The following is a 24,106-nucleotide window of genomic DNA, read 5'->3' on the forward strand; positions in this document are numbered from 1 at the left end:
TGGAGGTCTTCTAGTCCAACCCCCTGCTTAGGCAGGAAACCCTAAACCACTTCAGACAAATGGTTATCTGATCTCTTCTTAAAAACTTCCAGTGTTGGAGCATTCACAACTTCTAGAGACAACTTCTTCCACTGAATAATTGTTCTCACTGTCAGGAAATTTCTCCTTAGTTCTAAATTGCTTCTCTCCTTGGTTAGTTTCCACCCATTGCTTCTTGTTCTACCCTCAGGTGCTTTGGAGAATAGCTTGACTCCCTCTTCTTTGGGGCAGCCCCTGAGATATTGGAAGACTGCTATCATGCCTCCCCTGGTCTTTCTTTTCATTAAACTAGACATACCGAGTTCCTGCAACCGTTCTTTGTATGTTTTAGCTTCCAGTCCCCTAATCCTCTTTGTGGCTCTTCTCTGCACTCTTTCTAGAGTCTCAGCATCTTTTTTACATCATGGCGACCAAAACTGAATGCAGAGCAGAGCTAAGGCCCCAGATTTAGTCCTAGGGGCTAAAAAACCCCCCACCCGGCGGCTTATTTATCCACCTTCCGGAATAAACAGCCGCAAAAGCAGGAATAAACAAACTCTCAAAGTGCCCCTTTTCGCAGAAGGTATCGGCTTTTTCTCTGCTTTTCTTCAGAAATACCGGAAGAATTGCCATAGCATCTCGGTGGTTTTAGAAGTTGAACCCATCTAAGTTTCTGGAGGCACCTTGGGTCCCTCACGCTCCTCCTTGGATTGGCAGGAATTAAAGATAGTCCTCGACTTAACGGCCACAATGGAGTGCTAAATTTCTGTTGCTAAGGAAGAGAACATTGGTTAAGCGTGCTTCGCCCCATAGGACGACCCATTTTCCGGCCACGGTTGTTAAGTTGAATCGCTGCATTTGTTAAATTAGGAACGCGGTTGTTTAAAGTGAAACTGGATTTCCGCTATAGACTTTGCTTGAAAGAAGGTCGCAAAAGGGGGAACACGTTAACCTCCCCCCCCCCCCGGGACACTGCAACCCGTCATAAATGTGAACCAGTTGCCAATCCTCCAAATTTCGATCACGTGACCCTGGGAATGCTGCTATGGCTGTGAAAAACGGTCCTAAGTCACTTTGAACGGTCACTCAACGAACGGTCGTAAGTCAAGGACTACCTGTACGTACCCTGAGATGCAACAACAAGGCCCCTTTTGTTGTTCTGGTGTTGACTGTTCGATCGATCAAGTCATCACTGACTCCAAGGGATCATATGGTATCGAATTTCCTGCTCCAGCAGGAGGCTGGACTAGAAGACCTCCAAGGTCCCTAACCTGTTTTTTTCAGGTCTTCCAAGGGTTCATCATCACCTTCTGTAATTGTGTCCCATCTACCTTTCCTTCTCCCTCTTTCCTTGTCAGGGACTCACCTGGGGATCGTATAGCTTACCTGTCATGATGTTGATGGGTTGAGGCTTGGCTAGCCGACCTAGCTAACCACCCCTCCTCCTTTTTCTTTTTTCTTTTTTAAATTTCTCTGCCTACAGCAAATGGCTGCTAAAATTGGAGAAATTTCTCACGTGAATAATTCTGCACCCCTCGTGGACCCCTCGGTGTACGGTTACGGAGTAAAGCGGGCTTTGGAAGACGGGAGTAAGTATTTTTTTTTTGTTTTGTTTTCAAAAAAATTTTGAAATCCCTTTTAGGTTAAAAGGAAGTTTGGTTTGGTTTAGCAATGGATGGCAGTGGGGAGCGGAATTATCTATCTATCTCTATTTATCTTTATCTACCTATCTATCTATCTACCTATCGTCCCTTTATCTACCTACCTACCTACCATCTTTCCCTCCCTCCCTATCATCCATCCATCCATCCATCTCTCTCTCTCTCTCTCTCTTTTATCCATCCATCTATCTACCTACCTACCTACCTGTCATCTCTCTCTCTCTCTTCCTCCCTCTCTATCATCCATCCATCCATCCATCTCGTTCTCGCTCTCTGTCCCTCCCTCCCTCCCTATCATCTCTCTCTCTCCCTACCTACCTACCTATCCATCCATCCATCTCACTCTTTGTCTCTCTCTCTATCTTCTATCCATCCACCTACCTACCTGTCATCTCTCTCTCTCTCTCCCTCCCTCCCTCCCTATCATCCATCCATTCATCCATCTCGCTCTCGCTCTCTGTCCCTCCCTCCCAATCATCTCTCTCTCTCTCCCTACCTACCTACCTATCATCCATCCATCCATCTCACTCTTTGTCTTTCTCTCTATCTTCTATCCATCCACCTACCTACCTGTCATCTCTCTCTCTCCCTCCCTATCATCCATCCATCCATCCATCTCGCTCTCTGTCCCTCCCTCCCTATCATCTCTCTCATCCATCCATCCATCTCACTCTCCCCCTCCCTCCCTCCCTTCCTATCATCTTTCTCACCCTCCCTAGAAAAAATGAGATACACAAAAATTATCACCGTAGAAGAAACGAGATATTCAAAAATGATCACCACCTCAGTTGATACTTCGTTGGGTAGCCTTTAGCATGAATGACGGCCTTACAACGTCCTCCCATGGAGTGAACCAAGTCTTTGAGTTCTGCAGCTGTTATTATAATGTGAAACCAAGATTGAATGATGGCTTCTATTAACTGGGTTTTATTGCTGGGTCGCTTCTGACTAACAAGTTTCTTTAGTCGGCTCCATAGATTTTCCATTGGGTGAAGGTCTGGGCTGTTCCCAGGCCGTTCCAGCAGTGGAATAAGATTATCTTGAAACTCCAAAAAAAAAAAAAAAAGTGGAATCAAACCTCAAAAATACACTTGGTTTCCACAATAAAATGGATATTTATTATTAATTTTAACGGGGTTTTATGGTTTTATTGTATATTTTAATTAATGGGCCAAATTGAATAGGTTTTTTAAATTTGGTTTTAATTGTATTTTGTATTTATTTATTGTTGTTTTACTTGGCTGTAAACCGCCCTGAGTCCTTTGGGAGAAGGGCGGTATAGAAATTAAATTATTATTATTATTATTATTAATTTTGGCCACTACTGTAACCTGGACTCTCAGCCATGAATTGAAGTTTGTCCTCAGCCAGCGACGACCAGCACGCTGGGCCCTGCAAGAACAGAATAATGCCGAGCAGTTGGACGTGGTTAGAAGATTAATTTTATCAGCAGTAATAATGCTTTGAGCTGGTTTGTTTAGTCTTTCCCTTGATAAGACGGGTGGGAGGATAGGTATTCTCAGCCTTGTCCAAGGGCAATTTTGGAGATCTTGATAAGTTCCAAGGAAGCTTGATGTGTTTCTCTTGCAAGGGGGGGCAGGGGCACGCGAAGTCCTCAATTTATAACCATTTGCTCAGTGACTGTTCACAGTTACAACAGTACCGCGAAAGTGACGGAGGAGCGTTTTTTGCAATTATGACCAATTTGGAAGCTCGGCAACCGACACGTATTCATGACTGTTGCCACATCCCTGGGTCAAATGCTTCACTCTTTTTCCACCTTCTGACCGGCAGAGTTGAGTAGGATTCACTTAACGGCCGTGCGGGTTGTACAATAGGGTGTAACTCCCTTAACTACCACCTTTAAAAGTCTGGTTTTGGTCGTAAGTCAAGGACTGCCTGTAGAGCCAAGACTTGCCTCATTTTTGGTCTCTGCCCCAAATTTGTCCTATCTCTACATTGTCTTCTTTGTTTGTTTGTTTTATTTGGTCAGGCATATATGAGATAGCAGGTAAAAGTATAAACATAATTTAGATACATGTAAAAAGTAAAAAAGGGACATTAGGACAGGGACGGTAGCACGCTGGTGCTCTTATGCACGCCCCTTACAGACCTCTTAGGAATGGGAAGTGAGGTCAACAGTAGAGAGTCTAAGGTTAAAGTTTTGGGGGTTTGGGGAAGAGACCACAGAGTCAGGTAGTGCATTCCAGGCATTGACCACTCTGTTGCCTTAGTCGCATTTTCTGCAGTCGAGTTTGGAGCGGTTCACATTAAGCTTAAATCTATTGTGTGCTCGTGTATTGTTGCGGTTGAAGCTGAAGTAGTCATTGACAGGTAGGGCATTGTGGCAGATGATTTTGTGTCCTACACTTAGGTCAGACCGAAGTCGGCGTAGTTCTAAGTTGTCTTAAGCCCAAAATTTGGAGTTGTGATTTCTCCTTAAGAAAATTGTGTTGCATTTTCTATACTCCCGGAGTTGCATGTTGCTTTAATTCGCTCTGATTCCGAGCAGCTTTAGACGAGAGGTAGTCCTCGACTTACGACCGCAATTGAGCCCAAAGTTTCTGTTGTTAAGCGAACCATTTGCTATGTATTTTAGGCCTTTCTTGCCACAGTTGTTAAGGTGAATCATTTCAGTCATTAAGTTAGTAACAGAATCTGGCTCCACACACCCCCATTGACTTGTCAGAAGGTCGCAAAAGAGGATCACGAGACCCCGGGACACTACGATCGTCATAAGTATGAACCAGTTGCCAAGTGCCTGAATTTTGATCATGTGACCATGGGGATGCTGCAGTGGTCATAAGTGTGAAAACCGGCCATAAGTCCCTTTTTTTCAGGGCTGTTGTAACTTTGAACGGTCACTAAATGAAATGTTGTACGTCGGGGACTTTTTCTGTGATAGGACTTTCTTATTTGAGAAAGTCCGTAGTTACTAGAGTGAATCAGGCAGGATCTAATCTTTCAAAAGCCTTCCATTACGTGAAACTTTGGATCTCGTACAAATCCGAGTGTATAATTACAATCCATTAAAGTCTTCCAGATTAAATTAAAGCTATTTATTCATTTAAACCATTTATGCGGCTGCCCATCTCAGCAGCAACTCCGGGTACCCTACAGCTTAAAAATCAACAATTAAAGTAACAAAGCAATTAATGGATATCCGAGGTCATGAAAACAAAGGCCAACTAGCAACAGAATGATCAGCCAGCAGATTGAAAATGTTGTTTAAATACAAAGCAATTTTTGAGATTGATGTGTGCTGACACAGCTTCGTCTGTTCTCCTTCTAAGACACAAATTGTGTGTCATTTCCAGTAAGAAGTATAAAATATCCTAGCAACTATTAACCATATATAGAGCCAACTTCATATACTTTGTGTGAATATAAAGCTTCATAACACTTAACAGAAAAAAAAACAGCTGACGGGAGGGGGGGGGCTGATTTTCAGACATTCGTTTCACTCTATAAGGAATCATCTTCCAGAGTTGTTGAGTTTTCATGTGTTAAATCAAAACTAATTAATTAATTAATGCATTAAAGCTCAACAACGCTTGACATTCAACTGTGAGAGGAAAGAGGAAGGAAGGAAATGGAGGGAGGAAGGAAAGAAAGAGAAAGAAAGAGGGAAGGAAGGAAAGAGGTTAGAAAGAGAAAGGGAGGAAGGAAGGAAAGAAGTTAGAAAGGTAGGAAAGAGGAAGGAAGGAAAGAAAAAAAAAGAAAGGAAGAGGGAAGGAAGGAAAGAGAAGAGAGGTTAGAAAGAGAAAGGAAGGAAAGAAAGACGGAAGGAAAGAGGTTAGAAAGAGAAAGGAAGGAAGGAAATGGAGGAAGGAAGTTAGAAAGGAAGCAAAGAGGAAGAAAGGAAATGGAAGAAGGAAGGAAAGAAAGAAAAAGAAAGGAAGAGAGAAGGAAGGAAAGAGGTTAGAGAAAGGGAGGAAGGAAGGAAAGAAGTTAGAAAGGTAGGAAAGAGGAAGGAAGGAAAGAGAAAAAAAGAAAGGAAGAGGGAAGGAAGGAAAGAGAAGAGAGGTTAGAAAGAGAAAGGAAGGAAAGAGGAAGGAAGGAAAGAAGGAGGGAAGGAAGAAAAGAGAGGTTAGAAAGAGAAAGAAAAGAAAGGAAGGAAATAAGTTAGAAAGGAAGGAAAGAGGAAGGAAGGAAATAGAGGGAAGAAGGAAGGAAAGAAAGAAAGAGGGAAGGAAGGAAGAAAAGAGAGAGAGGTTAGAAGAAGGAAGGAAGGAAAGAGGAAGGCAGGAAGGAACGAAAATAAGGGAAAACAGGCTCTTAAGACAAATCCTTAACTTGTCTTGAGTTGTCTAAAAAGCTTTCCTTTCCTGCTTCCGCTCACCTCACTCTCTCGAACCCTCCTGCATTTTCTAAATTTTACTTCTCCCAACAGGCCGGAAATAGCCACCTCAGCAGCGCGAAAGGCTCCTGAAAGCTGCACCTATCCCATTTCAGAAAATAAGACAGCTGATTGATAGAGCATTATGAGATAGAGGAGTCCTGGCGGGGCATCGATTGTCACAAGTCGCTGCACTTTTCCAAGAGGGAGGGTGTCCTTCTTAAGAAGCGGTCCGATATTTCTTGGCTTAAAATAGACTTAATCTATTGCCTCTCGCCCGCTGAAAATGACTGAGCTGACCTGGGAAATGGGCATGAAATGGAGCTTGAAATGCAGAATTCGTTCTCGTTCTCTCAACGCTCCCTTTTAAATTATTTCCTGCAAAGGGTGCTCTACTTTCTTAAAACAAGCAGTTGAAAACCCGGAGTAATTGGGTTGCTCCGTGCAAAGAAGCGGGAGGGAAAATTCTCCCCCCTCCCTCCTGGCTGTGATTTCCTTAAGCGCCTTCCGTCTGCCAAGCTGCCTCCTAGCAAATTCCCTTCGAGCTCAGCTTTTAAGTCACTTTTTAGAAGAATTGCTTAAACACGGTTCCGTCCCTTTCGTTCCAACCAAATAAAACGGAGAATAATTCCCAACAAAAATCTCTCCAATAGCTGAAAAAGGAAGCTTTTCAAAGCAGCTAGGTTTCCCCTTTGTAAATATAAGGCTGGTTATGATTTTGTTTAAAAGGGACGCGATGGCTCAGTGGCTAAGATGCTGACCTTGCCGATCGAAAGGTCGGCAGTTCAGCAGTTCGAATCCCTAGCGCCGCCTAACGGGGTGAGCTCCCGTTCCTTGTCCCAGCTTCTGCCAACCTAGCAGTTCGAAAGCACTTAAAAAATGCAAGGAGAAAAACAGGGACCACCTTTGGTGGGAAGGGAAGAGCGTTCTGTGCGCCTTTGGCGTTGAGTCATGCCAGCCACATGACCACGGAGACGTCTTCGGACAGCGCTGGCTCTTCGGCTTTGAAACAGAGATGAGCACCGCCCCCTAGAGTCAGGAACGACTAGCACATCAATGCGAGGGGAACCTTTACCTTTATCTTTTATCATTTGCTTCTGGTACATCAGGGGTGTCCAAACTTGGTCCCTTTAAGAATTGTGGACTTCAACTCCCAGAGTCCCTCAGCCAGCTTTGCTGGCTGAGGGACTCTGGGAGTTGAAGTCCACAATTCTTAAAGGGACCAAGTTTGGACACCCCTGATGTACATTAATCTATGTTTTGGCACCGGAGGGTAACGTACGTGGAGCAGTTGCTTCAACAAGTTGTAGAGGCTACTTCCTCGTAATTGGGACGCTCTTTGGTTTCTAACTAAGCGGATAAGATGCAGTGCAAAGCTTCAGTGCAGGTAGTCCTCGACTTACGACCACAATTGAACCCCCGGATTTCTGTTCCTATGCGGGGCATTTGTTCTGCCCCATTTTGCGACCTTTCTTGCCAGCAGTGGTTAAGTTAGTAGCCACGGTTGTTAAGTGAATCTGGCTTCCCCCTTTGGCTTGTCAAAAGGCCCCAAAAGGGGATCGCGTGACCCCCACCCCCCCTTGGATGCTGCAGCCGTCATAAATATGAGTCGGTTGCCAGGCGTCCTAATTTTGATCACAGAACCATGGAGGTGCTGCCATCGTCGTAAGTGTGGAAAAGCAGACATCCAGTGAGTTTTTTCCCCAGTGCCGTTTTAACTTTGAACGGTCACTAAACAAATAGTTGTAAGTCGAAGACTACCTGTAGAAGCTTCCCAGATAAGCTGAGGATGGGCTACCTTTGAGTAGAAACCTGACCATCAGTTGAGCGTGATGATGGAAAGATCTTTGACCACAAGTTTCAGTAGCTTCTTCCAGGACATCTTAGGTGGACGTCTGGAGTAGAAATTTGACCATAACTTCAACATGATAATGTGTTCTGACCTAGGCTTCCTTAGAAAGCGCGAAGCAAAAGTCTTAATCCCGGCCAAACTTTTTTTATTAACACGACTGAATTCTGTTCATTCACGGTCAACAAGGCCTTGTCAAACAGTCTTTCAGAGGAATGCTTATCAACACAAACCTTATCTCCCTTGGAAAGCTGCCAGATAGCTAGTTTCCAAACGCAGAGCGAGGCCAAACTCGGCACAGAGTCTCTTAGAGTCACGAACAGAACTTTCCAGTCTTGAAACGAGATGAACTAATTGCTTCCTGCAAAAGTCCACATCCCTCTTTTATGTCCTATGGGAGGGGCCAATCATCTCCATGGTGTGGCCTTACTCCTGAGTCGACCCTGCTTTATTAATCGTTCTTGTCTTCTGGCCGCTCTGGGCATGGGCACACTGGGAACGGGCTCCAGCCGTTCCTCTGCCTCGCTGCTGTCTAACTCCCTCTCTGCCTCTGACGCAGAGCCCTCGTCCGAATTTTCCCCAGCCCCCAGGACTGGCCCATGTTCCTCCCCAACCTCCTTGCTGGCCGCCGGCAGGTCACAACATAATGGAAAGTTCTTTGACCGCAAGCTTCAGTAGAAGCTTCCAGAGAAGCTGAGAACACCTTAGGGTGGACATCTTGAGTAGAAACCCGACCATATCTTCCAACTTGACCGTCCTTTGACCGCCCTCTCTCTCTCTCTCTTTCACAGGTCTCCGTGTAAACTGGCTTCATGGATCGCAGATAAGAGACAACCCCAGAAGTATGTTTGTATGTCTCTCTCTTTCTCTCCAAATACTTCTATTTTTTTGATTCGACTTAGAAACTCTCCAAATCTCTTTCGCGGTGGTTAGTTTTAACGCCTACCCATCCTCTTGATCCTTTTAATATCGGCTTAACTTTTTTTTGGCGGGGGTGGGTGGGCAGAATCCCAATGGCAAAGGGAAGAACACTTCTAGGGATTTGTGGGGTGGGGTAGATGGGGGGGGGGCTCTTTCTCCCATGCTTCACAGCATGGAAGGGAGGTAGATCAATTTCCCATCTTGCATTCAGCTGGATGCCTTCCCGCCTGGCTTGGGTGGATCAAAACAACACCTCTTGTTTTTTCCGTCCCGCGACAGGCATTCATTTCAGTCACTGAACCCAAATTGCTGCGTTTTTGGTGGGTTTTTTTTTCTTCCTTCCTCGCTCTGCTTCTTCTCTTTTCCCTGATGAAAACGGGGCCAGATGAAGTTAGTTTATCCATGCTAATGCTTTGATTTTTTTTCTCTCTCTCTCCCCCACCCCTTTTTTTTTTTCTTTTTCTCTCTTCTCTGCCACAGTAGGTAACCAGTTAGGAGCCCTAGTACATCAAAGGTAAGCTGTAGGTTATGTTTTATTATTTATCGATCGCGCGTAATTGTTTATTGATCTGCCATCTGTACCGGAGCCTTTACAGAGTCAGAGGTTGGGAACGCCGCGAGGCGGCAGGGCGGTTTCCGTCTCCTTTTTCTAAGCCTTGTGCTTCAGAATATCGTATTTTATTTTTGTTTTTTTGGGGGAGAGAGAGCTGTAGGAGGTGAAGGGGACATTTGTGGTGTATTCACACAGAAGACGCTCGCGGTTAATAAATATTTACGTGATGCCGGCGAGTGATGAAGTGGAAAACAGAAAAGAGGCTTGAGTGAGATTTGAAGAAGGGTAAGACAATATTAGATAGATAGATGGGATCCGGACGAAGATTAAAAGGATACAGACAGTCCTCGTTTAGTGACCATTCAGACAGACATCCCTTCAAAGGGTATTTATGACCTGGTTCTGGACTTCTGACAGCAACCGGAGGTTTTTAAGAAGAGATTAGACAACCATTTGACCGGGATGGTATCAGATCCCCTGCCTTGGGCAAGGGGGGGGGGGGTTGGACTAGAAGACCTCCAAGGTCCCTTCCAGTCCTTTGTTTCTATGATACTAAGGGTATTTATAACCTGGTTCTGGAGCACTGCCAACAATACACATTGAAACCATTTGGGACGCTTGGCAATTGTCTGGTTTTTATGTGACTTATGGCATTTTTGCCAGTTTCCAACAAAAAAAAAAAGCATTTAAGGAATGAATGGAGCCTGTCTGGTGTAGTGGTTAAGGCACCGTGCCTAAAATCACAGTATCTATTTTTTAATTTTATTTAGTTGGCTGTTCGTTTATTTATTTCTGAGCAATGAATTGTGTCAACCCGGGGGGGAAAAAAAAGTCCAGGAAAAAGAATGAATTAAAACAGGGGTCTCCAACTTGGGCAACTTTAAGCCTGGTGGACTTCGACTCCCGGAATTCCCCAGCCAGCTTTGCTGGCTGGGGGATTCTGGGAGTTGAAGTCCACCAGGCTTGCCAAGGTTGGAGACCCCTGAATTAAAAGTTTAAAACATCACTTAGGTGATACATCACCCATTTTGACCCATGGCCAGGGGACAGAGCCACGTTTTTTAAGGTTCATTTAAACAGGAGGTTAGGGTTAGGGAATGGTATAAAGTCTCCTGCCTGAGCAGGGGGTTGGACTAGAAGACCTCCAAGGCCCCTTCTAACTCTTGTTATTCTTTTAAGAGGAGAAGGGCTAGATTAGGCCCAGGTAGGTCCATTAGTGGGTGCTAGAAATTGGCACTAGCTAACAGCTTGCAGAATTCAAGAAGGGCTGAATGTGGACCGTTTGTGTCAACGGAAAGACTCCAGGCTAATTCCTCTCTTGACTCCACCTTCACTTCTTCTATAATGATATTTAGGTCAAAGTTAACTGGGCCGCATTTTAAAACCTGCGATGGGAATTACACTGGAAGTTTCAGCTGAAAATAGCTTTATAAGCGGGAGTTTTAACTTATCTATTTTCATTACTTCTGCACCATAGCTTGGGCAAGTCCTCTAGTTACGTCGAGGTGTCAGAAACCCTAACCAGCCTGATCCACTGGAGGGACACCAGGTCCCATCCCCGAGCCAAGAACGATCGCAATGATAACCAAACCCATTCCTTCTGTTTGCATCAAGCTGTGCTTGTACAGTTTCCCAGATGCTGAGCTGATCCCCGTCGTAATTCCTGGCATCTTTTTTTTTTTTAATTATTATTTGCATTTATATCCCGCCCTTCTCCGAAGACTCAGGGCGGCTTACAGTGTATAAGGCAATAGTCTCATTCTATTTGTATATTTACAAAGTCAACTTATTGCCCCCCCAACAATCTGGGTCCTCATTTTACCTACCTTATAAAGGATGGAAGGCTGAGTCAACCTTGGGCTGGGCTTGAACCTGCAGTAATTGCAGGCTGCTGTGTTCTAATAACAGGCTTCTTACAGCCTGAGCTATCACGGCCCTATCTAAATTTGATTTGTTTTTCCTTCTAAACGGTGACATTCCAGAGGCAGAAACAATGATGAATTTTCTTTCCTGTTCTCTTCAGGGCGGTAATAACCGAAGATTTCAAAGTGCCTGACAAAATGGTTGGATTCAGTAAGTATTTACCGAGGAGGGGGGGAGGGGCCTTCAGCATTCCTTCCACACATGATCAGTTTGGGTTTCCAGTAGAGACCCGGCTTCCTTCAGTTGGGAGCCATTAACACACCGCTGAGGTCGTTGCGATTGTGGGATGAAAATTGTGGGACAGAAACGTTCTCAAATCTCTTTAAGAATAAAACGGCAGCTTCTGTCTGTTGCAGAAATCTGCTACAGGTAGACTTCGACTTAGAACAGTTCATTTAGTGACCGTTCGGCATTAGCAATGGCACTGAAAAAACTGACTTTTTCATACTTGCAGTATCCCCCATGTTCACCTGATCAAAATTCAAACTCTCCAGAGACACGTACAGTGAATGGTTGAGGGAACTGAATATGTCTAATCTAATGAAGAGAAAGATGAAGGGTGATGTGATAGTGTGTTGTGGCCTGCCAGCAGACCTGGCGGCAGACTCAGACAGTGAGGAGGTTGGGGAGGAACATGGGCCAGTCCCGGAGTCTGGGGAAGGCTCGGACGAGGGCTCTGCGTCAGAGGCAGAGAGGGGGCCAGGGCCGTCTGACAGTTGTCAGCTGCCTTCGGAGTCGGACATCAGTGAGGCAGAAGAACAGCTGGAGCCTGTTCCCAGTGTGTGCATGCACAGAGCTGCCAGGAGAAGGGAACAGCTAAGGAACAAGGGTCGACTCAGGAGTAAAGCCATAGGAGGAAGGTGAATGGCCCCTAAAGAGGAGCGAAAAGGGAGTGGAGTTTGCAGGAGACAAACATTTTTTTTAATTTGCATTTATATCCCGCCCTTCTCCGAAGACTTAGGGTGGCTTACACTATGTCAAGCAATAGTCTTCATCCATTTGTATATTATATACAAAGTCAACTTTTATTTCCCCCAACAATCTGGGTCCTCATTTTACCTACCTTATAAAGGATGGAAGGTTGAGTCAACCTTGGGCCTGGTGGGACTAGAACCTGCAGTAATTGCAAGCAGCTGCTGTTAATAACAGACTGTCTTACCAGTCTGAGCTACAGAGGCCCTTAATTCGCTTAATTGGCTCGTGACTCTCAGAGTCTCCTTGCCAGGTTTTGAAGACATCGGCCTGGCATCTCTCCAGGCCAGATAAGGTCTGCGACTGTAAATTTTCCTTTGAAAGACTTTGCTGGATGTGAATGAGAGGAATTCGCAGTAACTTAATAAAAAGGGTTTTTTGTCAGGACAAGGAGTCTGCTTCATGCTCTTGAGAAGCCTAGGTCAGAACACAATGTTCCAATACTGTCAGAGAGAGGAGGGAGTCAAGCTATTTTCCAAAGCCCCTGAGGGCAGGACAAGAAGCAGCGGGTGGAAAATAATCAAGGAGAGAAGCAACCTAGAACGAAGGAGAAATTTCCTGACAGTGAGAACAATCAACCAGTGGAACAACTGGCCTCCAGAAGCTGTGGGTGCTCTCAACACTGGAGGCTTTCAGAAATAGGCTTGATAACCTTTTGACTGGGACGGTATAAGATCTCCTGCCTTGAGCAGGGGGTTGGATAGAAGACCTCTTGAGGTCTCTTCCAGCCCTCCATTCTGTGCCTTCTGTTCTAAGAGTACCTCCTGATGATGGTTCTATTTTTATTTTATTTTTTTAATTTTATTTTGCAGTTATCGGCAGGGGCGGTGAGCAAATCTCCCGGATTCAGGCAGAATCAGGGTGCAAAATTCAGATAGCATCAGGTAAGGAGTTTTGGGGAAGCGGGGTACACCGTAATATGATTATTATTATTTTTTTTGCTCCAATCCCTTTCCTTATTTAGAGAAAACCACCCCGCATGATAGCGTGGGTCCCGGTTGAGTTTGTAGTGTGTGGAGCCATGGGTTGGGGTTGATAAACCGTGTTCCGTGGCTTAGCGTGGCGTTCTTTTACCTCGGCACCTTCTGGCTCAGAAAATCTTCCAATTCTTTTCGTGGAACTCTTTAACTGACCAGTTCACGCAGGTTCTAGCCTCATAGATGGGTTTGCAAGCAGTGGATATTAATCGGGGAAGCCCCGAACGTTGAATTTGGCCACATAATTTGAATCTGCAGTTATTTATTTATTTATTTTATTTATTACAAAATAAAGTTACAAAAGCGGGGGTCCTTTCGCTTGAAAGCTTGTTAAAGAGAAATCGAGCTTAGAACGAAGGAGAAATTTCCTGACCGTGAGAACAATTAATCAGTGGAACGACTTGCCACCAGAAGTTGTGGGTGCTCCGTCACTGGAGGTTTTCAAGAAGAGATTGGACAGCCATTTGTCTGCAGGGGGTTGGACTAGGAGACCTCCAAGGTCCCTTCCAGCCCTATGACTCTATGGATTACCATCAGTCTTGTCTAGAGGTCACAGGAAACGGGATGGACAGAATCTGTTGACGGTTTTCCCCCCCTCCCCTTATTATCTTGGCAGACAGCGGTGGGATGGCAGAACGGCCTTGCATGCTGACCGGATCCCCAGAGAGCATCGAGTAAGCGTTTAAAGCCAGTACCTGTGATTTCTTTTCAAACCTCCTCCCCCCACCCCTCACCTCTGTCCTCTCTCCTTTCTTCTTTTTTGGTTCTTCCCTGAATCTCTTTTTACTTTTCTCCGCGCCGCCTTGAAACAAGCCACGGCTTGCTTGCCGGGCTTCCAAACTTGTTCTTAACAGCCAGAGCCGTTATGCCCATCAAGAGTTTTCTCTTAGTGCGGTTTTAGATATATATATATATACAGTATATTTGTTTTCTGAGGTTTTCACGGGTGTTTGTATATAGGTCTTTGGTTGTTCGGGTTTTCTCCCGTGTAAAATTGGAAGTGTCTTGGCGACGTTTCGACGAAGTCTCATTCGTCATCTTCAGGCTTCAGCTTCGTGCTTCTGGGAGCAATGTGTGATCGCAGTTGTTTGTCTGTTCACAATGTCTGTTCACAGCTGCGATCACACATTGCTCCCAGAAGCACGAAGCTGAAGCCTGAAGATGACGAATGAGACTTCGTCGAAACGTCGCCAAGACACTTCCAATTTTACACGGGAGAAAACCCGAACAACCAAAGACCTATATACAGTATATTATATATATATATATATATATACAGTATATTATATATATATATGTAGGTCTTTGGTTATTGGGTTTCTCCTCGTAAAATTGGAAGTGTCTTGGCGGCGTTTAAGTCTCATTCGTCATCTTCAGGCTTCAGCGTGCTTCTGGGAGCAATGTGTGATCGCAGTTGTTTGTCTGTTCACAATGTCTGTTCACAGCTGCGATCACACATTGCTCCCAGAAGCACGAAGCTGAAGCCTGAAGATGACGAGTGAGACTTCGTCGAAACGTCGCCAAGACACTTCCAATTTTACACGGAGAAATATATATATATATACAGTATATTATATATATATATGTAGGTCTTTGGTTATTGGGTTTCTCCTCGTAAAATTGGAAGTGTCTTGGCGGCGTTTGACGAAGTCTCATTCGTCATCTTCAGGCTTCAGCTTCGTGCTTCTGGGAGAAGCTGAAGCCTGGAGATGACGAGTGAGACTTCGTCGAAACGTCGCCAAGACACTTCCAATTTTATGAGGGAGGAAACCCGCGAAAAACCAAAGACCTACATATATATATATACAGTATATATATATATATATATATATATATATAGTGTATCCCTGAGCTTTGTGCCGAGGGTGTTTGATGCTAAGAACTGAAAAAAGGTTTAATCCCTCCAAGCCATCAGATTTGCAAAAGTAGGCCACAAGGATAATTGACTGGTTTTTTGTTTTTTTTTTATCGCAGGGAATATTTGAGCCACGTAGAACGCCTGGAGAATAAATCTGTTCCTCCCTTCCTCTAAAAAAAAATAAAAATCAATTTTTACCAGCCCTGGTTTAGTTGTTTGAAGACTATCTCCAGGGGTGGGAAGGGGGGCTTTTGAGAGAAAGTCCTGTTCTAACTCCCACCTATTTTTAAAAATTGCCCCCAGTCCCTCCCTTCCACCTCTTCCATTAGCCCTCAATCCTTTGCGCTAGATTTGTATTGGCGTGCCTATGTAGCGCGCGTGCCACAGGTGGAATGCAGAGCCATATCTCTTGGCACGCAAACGTTGCCCTAGCTCAGCTCCAGCGCGCATGCGTGCGCCAGCCAGCTAATTTTTGGGCCTTCCGGGCCCACCGGAAGTTGGCAAATGAGCCGTTTCCAGCCTCCAGAGGGCCTCAAGGGGTGTGGGAGGCCATTTTTGCCCTCCCCAGGCTCCAAGAAAGTCTCTGGAACATGGGGAGGGCAAAAAACGGGGCCCACCGGTAACCTTTTTGCCGTCGCGTGCCAAAAGCGGGGGGAGCATAGTGGGGGGGGTGTCACGCGCACATGCATAGGGGGTCATGGCGGGGGCCATTGAATTATGGGTCTGGGGATGCACACAAACGATCCCCCTCTCCCCGCGGCTCCTCCCACTTTTGGCCCGCGACGGCCAAAGGGTTAGCCATCACTGCACTAGTTCTTTGTAGGATACGGGTTCAGGGAGAACGACGTAGTTCTCACGAAGATGGAGCTTAGTTTCAGGCTCCCCCACGAGATGATCTTTCCTTTGGTGCCCTCGAAGGAATAAGGTCGCCGAAGGGGAGCGTTAAGTCCTTTCCCTCCCAATCGTTTCATGATTTCTCTGTCCCTTTTGTGAAAAAAAATTAAAATTAATCACGGCGCACCAAGCCCCGTCGGAGAGACCGTGATTAAGAGCCGCTTACAGGCAAGTGGGCCTTGTAGGAAGCCCCAGAAGCCACCAGAGATGATGGTGGGCAAGGGGACCCTTCCCAACCTGATGGCCCATCGGAGATTAAAATGGGGTGGGCTTCCACCCTTGAGGGCCCTCAACTCCTTCCTTCCTTCCTGTTGAAGGAAGGGGAGTCTATTGAAAGCCAGCAGGAGCAGCAGAAGTGATCCGGCCATTTCTCCTTCATCCCAAACCTTTTTTTGTGTGTTTGACCGATGCATGCCAATCAGTTTTTTTCCACCCACCCACCCACCCCGACCACTCGTTTGGGGAGGGGGACGAACCACAGACCCATGACCCGCTTGAATAGTTGCGGCTGCCCTTCCTCCTGCCCTTCCCCTACACCCTTCCGCTTGGCAGCCCAGCAGGGGAGGGGCGGGGTGGGTGGGTGGGTAGGGTGGGATTTCTGCTGCGCTCTCTCTCACCCCCTATAGAAACTTTAGGGACAGTATTTCCTCCCTCCCCCTTCTCAGGAGCTGAGTTTACCTTCTCCCAAGGAGCTCTTCCTGCTGGAACCGCCACTTAACAATATGGAGCTGCTCTCTCCACCCCCCAAGCCTTTGGGTAGGTGGGTTTTTTCCAAATCCATCTGTGGGAATCTTTTTTTAAAAAAAAAAAATTCAAAGAATTACATTGGGGTGATTAACAAATGTTAAAGGAAATAAACCCTGGACATTTTGAAAAGTAGGGGTTCGTTCTTTCTTTCTTTCTTTCTTTCTTTCTTTCTTTCTTTCTTTCTTTCTTTCTTTTCTTTTCTTTCTTTCTCTTTCTTTCTTTCAATTGACATTGCTCTGGTTCCATTTTTTGTTTTTGTTTTGAAGTTCGACCTCAGAGTGGGGAAATCTGTACATACCAAGGCACACCATAAATACAATAACTTGGTGCTGTCTTTGGTTGGAGGTTCTGCCCTGGCTGCTTTTACTGTTCTCGGAGTGGGTTCTCATCGGGGGTGGGCTTCGAAAATTTTAGCAAGGGGTTCTCTGCCCGGTTGCTGTGTGTTTTTGCCCTCCCTGGGCTCCGGAGGCTTTACTCGAGCCTCCGGGAGGGCAAAAACGGCCTCCCCAGGCTCTGAGGTCCTCTGGAGGCCTGTTTTTCGCTCTCCCCAAGCCTCCGCGCGCCCCCTACACTTACCTGCATCCAAAACGGGCCACGTGGGGACTTCTGGGAGGTCTGCACAGAACTGCACAGAACTGCACAGAATCTTACCTAGAGGTTCTCCCGAATTCCTGCGAATCCCCAGCAGCCCAGCCCTGGTTCTCCTCAACTCTGAGTTCACCTTCTGATAAATGGATTGTGGTTTTTATTTTATTTTTTCATTCAAAGCTGCATGATCTGAAGACTGGGGCGGGTGCGTGCATGCATTTGAATTCCCGAAAATAAAACCCTGTCTTATATTTTCCTGAACCCCGAAATAAGCGCTTGGCCTTATTTTCGGGGAGATCTTCTTATTTTGGGGCGCGTGGAGCAAGATGGGGCTCCTCTTGCCGTCTTACCTGATTTCCAGCTGTGCGTTTAAATATTTTCAGGGGGAGGCTTATTTTAGCGCATGCGCTCAAAAGCCCGATTGGGCTTATTATCAGGGGAGGTCTTATTTTCGGGGAAACAGGGTGTCTGTTTAAAACTTTCTTCGCATCCCAGTGAGTGGGTTTTATTTGCTTTGGCCATTATTCACCCAAATCGGCAGGAAAAAGATGACTCCGATAGAGGGGAATATTTGTAGCTCAGGTTTGATTGGTGGGGTCCTTGGTTGTTCTCTGAGCTTGGTGGCTTTCTTGCAGATGTTTCGTGATCCAACTAGGTAACATCATCACCGCTAAAAGGTAGCACTAAGCAGAAGAGCTTAGAGCCTTCCGTCGCGAGCTTAAAACACACTTATTCATCTGCGCAGGATTGGATTAGATTTTAAATTTATACTGGTTTTTAAAGGGTTTTATTATTTATATTGTTTTTTAATAATTCAGCTATGTAGAATAAGTTTTTTAATTGTATTTTAGTCTGTATTTATATGTATTTTTACTCGCCTGTGAACCGCCCTGAGTCCCTAGGGAGATAGGGCGGTATATAAATGTGATAAAATAAATAAATAATAAATAAATAAGAGCGCTCCCTTCTAGCACTGATGATGTTATATAGCTGGGTTCATGAAACGTCTGCAAGAAAGCAGCCAAGCTCGAGAGCACTGAGGGCCCTCCAAAAGTTGGCTTGTTGAGGTGCTGTATCCTCAATAGCTTGCCGGTTGGACAACTGATGTCGCCAGGACTTCCAGCCATCACAGTGGTTGCGACTCCATAGAACTGGAGGGTGTGAGGATGGTGGTGAAGACACTCAGCATCCGTGGCGTCTTCTGTCCTGAGCCCCCAGGGACTAACCGAGACCACAAGAGGTGGTTGTCTGATTTTGTGACTTACCGTTGTGACCCAGGCCCAAGTAGGTAGTAGGAAACTTGGTCAGTGTAAAAACAAACAAACCTTATTCGAACAGCTGAGAATTACTTCATTCCCAGCGTAGTTCAACTAAATTCCTCCCAACACAAATTCCTCAGTCCTATCGCCAACCTTGGTCCAATTAGGCAAACTGCCAAAGGCCTTTCTTGGCAAAAGTTCAGAAGACACCGATACAAAATAAATGCAACAAGACGAAGCTATCAACGTTGTTTTCCGGCAAAGAGCCCAAACGCTGTTGCTGCTCTTTTAAGCCTTATGGGAGGGGCCAATCATCTCTTGGCCCTACTCCCGAGTCATCCTCTTTGCTTGAGCTGCTCTTGCCTTCTGGCAGCTCTTCTCATGTGTGCATTAGGAACAGGCTCCTCTTGTTCCTCTGCCTCACTACTGTCAGCCTCTGGAGGCTCTGGAGTCCGCACATCACTTCCCGATGGCCCTGGCCCCACCTCTGGCTCTGATGCAGAGCCCTCATCCGGGCCTTCCCCAGCCTCCAGGACTGGCCCACGCTCTTCCTCGGCCTCATCCCTGTCTGAGTCCTTTGCCAGCTCCACAGGCTGCGGAGAAGAGTCTCTCAACTTCGTACAAAGCTGGAATATCTCAGGGTTGCCCAGCCAACCTAGACGGAGGATTGTTTGCCCCTTTCTAAATGCTTTGAAGGCATGTTGTAAATCTCCCGTCTCAAGCAGGGGTGCAGGAATTCTGGGAGTTGAAGTCCACAGGTCCTAAGGGGCCCATCGTTGCCATGCTGGCTCAGGAATCCTGGGAGTTGGAGTCCACAGGTCCTAAGGGGCCCATCGTTGCCATGCTGGCTCAGGAATCCTGGGAGTTGGAGTCCACAGGTCCTAAGGGGCCCATCGTTGCCATGCTGGCTCAGGAATCCTGGGAGTTGGAGTCCACAGGTCCTAAGGGGCCCATCGTTGCCATGCTGGCTCAGGAATCCTGGGAGTTGGAGTCCACAGGTCCTAAGGGGCCCATCGTTGCCATGCTGGCTCAGGAATCCTGGGAGTTGGAGTCCACAGGTCCTAAGGGGCCCATCGTTGCCATGCTGGCTCAGGAATTCTGGGAGTTGGAGTCCACAGGTCCTAAAGAGGCCATGGTTCCCCACCTCTAGCGGGTGAATGTGACCCAGAGAAAGTTCATCTCTCTTTTGGTGGGCGGGGGGTTCGAGTGGAGTGGAGGGAAAAACCACTTTCCAAGCAATGAGGACCAGAATTTTTTAACAGTTGGTTTAACACGTGTCACCCGCGACACCAACACCCAACACGGAAGCGGTGTTTCACATCCAAAATCCAGTATCCAAGTTACAGGGTAGTCCTCGACTTGCGACCACCCACTGAGCCCAGCGTCATTTCTGCTGCTAAGCGAGACATTTGTTAAGGGAGTTACTTAACGCCCCATGTCACGACCTTTCTGGCCACGGTTGTTAAGTAAATCCGGCCTCCCCATCGACTTGTCAGATGGTCGCAAAAGGAGACACACGCGTGAAACCCCCTCCCCCCCCCAGGGGGACACTGCAACCGTCACAAAACGTGAATTCGGTTGCCAAGTGTCTGGATTTTGATCATGTGACCACGGGGACGCTGCGACGGTCGTAAGTGTGAAAAACTCTCCCTTTTTTTGTAACTGAACGGCCGCTAAAGGAGCTTTTATAAGTTGAGGGCTGCCTGAACTTCCATTTCTCTTTCTTGTCTTTTTTTTCTCCCCACCAAAAGAAACACCCTGTGCTCCCCTTTAGACCAGGGGTCTCCAACCTCGGCAACTGGCGGACTTCAACTCCCAGAATCCCCCAGCCAACTTTGCTGGCTGGGGGATTCTGGGAGTTGAAGTCCGCCAGGCTTAAAGTTGCCGAGGTTGGAGACCCCTGCTTTAGACCCAGACAAGTTGGGAAGTGGGTGCCATTGGCTAGCCGGTTTCCTTGACCCTATTTGTTCTTTCTTTCTTTTTTTCCCCCTCTTCCTTCCTTCCCTTTGTCTCTCTTTATGTCCGTCGTTCCCCCCCTCCTCCCCTCCCTCCCCCCCCGACTCCCAAAGACAAGCGAAACGACTCCTGGGCCACATCGTAGATCGTTGTAGGAATGGACCCGGCTTTCACAACGACGTGGAGGGCAACAACACCGTGCAGGAAATCCTCATCCCGGCCTCCAAAGTGGGTCTGGTGATCGGGAAAGGCGGTGAAACGATAAAACAATTGCAGGTGCGTACAGCGTCGCCTCCCGCCTCCCGTTCTCTCTCCATCCACCTGCTGTGTCAAGGGGTTTGGTCACAGGGACAGGGACAGTCCTTGAGCTACGGCCTCCGTGGAGCCCAAAAGACGGTCGTTAGGTGAATTCCCACCCCGTTTTATGGCCTTTCTCGCCACGCTTTGTTTAAGTGAATCGCAGCAACCGTCCTAAATAGGAGCCAGTTGACAAATTGTCTGATGATCGTGTGGCTCAGCTGGGATCGTCAGAGGAGCCTTTTAAAAGCATTTTTTCTACAACCTCTCCAGCCGAAGAGGTGGTAAAAAACAATGCTTTTAAAAGGCTCTGACAATCCCAGCTGAGTTGCCCGATCGTCAGAGGCTATTTTTTTTTTCTCTTTTAAAGGCAAAAAAAAAATGCTTTTAAAAGAAAACAAAAGCCTCAGCTGGGATCGTCTTTTAAAAGCATTTTTTTACAACCTCTTCGGCCGAAGAAGTTATAGGAAAAAATGCTTTTAAAAGTTTAAAAAAAAAAAAGTTGGCCAGGCCCACCCAGTCACATTACCCCCCCCCACCAAGCCACGCCCACAGAACTGGTAATAACAAATTTTACATTTCTCCACTGATCTAGCCCCGTCTGCCTCCTTTCCCGTACAGTTAGTTCTCGACTTACGACCACAACTGAGCCCATAAGTTACGGCTGCCAAGTGAGAAATTATATGAAGTGAGTTCTGCTCCATTTTACAACTTTCCTTGTCACCACATTTCTTAAGCGAATCACGACAGTTGTTAAATCAGCCGCCCGGTTGTTAAAACGCTTATCCGGCTGCCCCATTGATTTGGCTTGTCAGAAGGTCGCAAAAGGGGCTCGCAACTGTCATAAGTGTGAGTCGGTTGTCAAGGATATAAAACACGCAACCCTTGGGGATGCTGCAGTGGTCGTAAGTATGGGGGAAAAAACATATTTCCCTTTTTCAGTGCCGTCGTAACTTCGGTCATTAAATGAACCGACATAAGTCGAGGACTCTCTGGCACTCTTCTCACTTCCCTTGCAGTCCTCCACTCCTGCTCCCCTGGTCTTTATTTTCACAGCTTTCAAGCAGGTTTTGCAGGTGGGCTGGGGTTCTCTTTTATTTTGGCATTTTATTTATTTTTGTAGTTCTTTCTCTCTCTCTCTCTCCCCACCCCTCGTATCCTTTTATTTGTGCGACGCATATGTAGGAACGAACCGGCGTGAAAATGATCATGATCCAAGATGGCCCTTTACCGACCGGAGCAGATAAACCTCTTCGGATTACGGGAGACGCTTTTAAAGTACAGGTGCGTATCGGAAAGGATTTCGGCAATCGTGCTGATTAAAAAAAAAAAATAAAAGTTGGTTGGCTGAGGATCTGGAATAATAGCCCAGAGAAAGAGGGGGGGGGGGTGTCAGTGGTGGGATTCAATTTTTTTTTTAACTACCGGTTCTGTGGGCGTGGCTTGGTGGGCGTGGCAGGGGAAGGATACTGCAAACTCTCCATTCCCCCCCCCCCCACTCTGGGGCTAGCCATAGGTAGCATCTGCCGGTTCTCCGAACTATTCAAAATTTCCGCTACCGGTTCTCCAGAATCTGTTGAATACCACCTCTGGTTTGTGTGTGTTTGTGGTTTTTTTATTTATTTGCATTTATATCCCGCCCTTCTCCGAAGACTCAGGACGGCTTACACTACGTTAGCAATAGTCTTCATCCTATTTGTATATTTATATACAAAGTCAACTTATTGCCCCCAACAATCTGGGTCCTCATTTTACCTACCTTATAAAGGATGGAAGGCTGAGTCAACCTTGGGCCTGGTGGGGACTTGAACCTGCAGTAATTGCAAGCAGCTGCTGTTAATAACAGACTGTCTTAGCAGTCTGAGCCACCAGAGGCCCTGTGTGTTAGCTTGAGATTATTTTTCTGCTGTGTTTTTTTCCGCCTCCCTTTTCTTTCTTTTACCTTTTTTACATTAATAGCTATCTGCCTTCTCTCCAAATTGAGAGTCTAAAAAAAAAAGAGAGAGAGCAAAAAGCCATGCAAAGCTGTGCAGTGGGGGAGAGATCCATAGTCCAGGCTGAAATATAATACAGTAGAAAGCAAGCTGGGTGGCCTAAAACATACACACACACACACACTCCAGAATGGGCAGGATTTGGGAGTGAAGAAACCATAAGGTAAAGATAAAGGTTCCTCTCGCACATACGTGCTAGTCGTTCCCGACTCTAGGGGGCGGTGCTCATCTCCGTTTCCAAACCGAAGAGCCAGCGCTGTCCGAAGATGTCTCGGGGGTCATGTGGCCGGCATGACTCAATGCCAAAGGCGCACGGAACACTGTTTCCTTCCCACAAAAGGTGGTCCCTATTTTTCTACTTGCATTTTTTAAAGTGCTTTCGAACTGCTAGGTTGGCAGAAGCTGGGACAAGGAACGGGAGCTCACCCTGTTACACAGCACTAGGGATTCGAACCGCTGAACTGCCGATCTTTCGATCGACAAGGTCAGCGTCTGAGCCCACTGCACATAGAAGTCAAATTAAGAATCTCTCTGTTAAGATATGGATCAAGCCATGCATTCCCACAGACTCCCTATTTTTCCAAGCTTTTATTCAAATCCTAGCAATTCAGGAGCCGATTTGGTTAAAGCACCAGGCTAGAGAGCGGGAGGCCGTGAATTGTAGCGCTGAAGAGCCTTTCCTGGTTTCCAGGCCTTCGTCCTGGGAAACCCAAATACAGGTGTGTCCCCCCCCCCTTCCTCCATCCATTAACACGGATCTCTTTTCTCCCTTCGGAATCCTCTAGCAAGCCCGAGAGATGGTATTGGAGATTATCCGAGAGAAAGATCAGGCCGACTTTCGGGGAGTACGCAACGATTTTACATCCAGAATGGGAGGAAGCATAGAGGTATGCGAACTTGCCATGCCTTTCTTGCTTGGCAGAATGTAACGCCAGGAAAATTTGAGTATTGTTTGTTTTCATTCCTTTTGGCTGTATTAAACACATTTCAGGACATAGAATAACAGGGTCTGATGGGATCTTGGAGGTCTTCTACCGTGGCAACTTTAAGCCTGGAGGACTTCAATCTTTCTGGGAGTTGAAGTCCGCCAGACTTAAAGTTGCCAGGGTTGGAGACCCCTGTTCTAGTCCAACCCGCTACTCAAGCGGGAGACCCTAGACCATTATGGACAAATGGCTGTCCAGGCTCTTCTTAAAAACCTCCAGTGATGGAGCGCCCACAACTTCTGGTGGCAAGTCGTTCCACTGGTTAATTGTTGTCACCTGTATCTCCAAATAACAGAGTTGAAAGGGACCTTGGT

General features: G+C 46.4%; 1 protein-coding gene across 2 annotated transcripts in view; it reads left to right on the forward strand.

Moving 5' to 3' along the window:
• Nucleotides 1–24,106, forward strand: part of FUBP3 (far upstream element binding protein 3) — a 47,407-nt gene that overhangs the window by 8,182 nt on the left and 15,119 nt on the right. Inside the window, exons 2-10 of one of the 2 annotated variants that reach the window (XM_058159290.1) lie at nucleotides 1,502–1,607; nucleotides 8,659–8,709; nucleotides 9,269–9,302; nucleotides 11,365–11,414; nucleotides 13,049–13,120; nucleotides 13,830–13,887; nucleotides 20,629–20,791; nucleotides 21,998–22,096; nucleotides 23,592–23,693. In XM_058159290.1, coding sequence (XP_058015273.1) covers nucleotides 1,505–1,607; nucleotides 8,659–8,709; nucleotides 9,269–9,302; nucleotides 11,365–11,414; nucleotides 13,049–13,120; nucleotides 13,830–13,887; nucleotides 20,629–20,791; nucleotides 21,998–22,096; nucleotides 23,592–23,693 — 732 coding nt within the window. In that variant the 5' untranslated portion in view covers nucleotides 1,502–1,504. The remainder of the gene's footprint in view (nucleotides 1–1,501; nucleotides 1,608–8,658; nucleotides 8,710–9,268; nucleotides 9,303–11,364; nucleotides 11,415–13,048; nucleotides 13,121–13,829; nucleotides 13,888–20,628; nucleotides 20,792–21,997; nucleotides 22,097–23,591; nucleotides 23,694–24,106) is intronic. The other variant, XM_058159291.1, reaches the window with a different exon arrangement.

Source organism: Ahaetulla prasina, chromosome 16 (assembly GCF_028640845.1).
Source record: "Ahaetulla prasina isolate Xishuangbanna chromosome 16, ASM2864084v1, whole genome shotgun sequence".
Taxonomy (NCBI): Eukaryota; Metazoa; Chordata; class Lepidosauria; order Squamata; family Colubridae; genus Ahaetulla; species Ahaetulla prasina.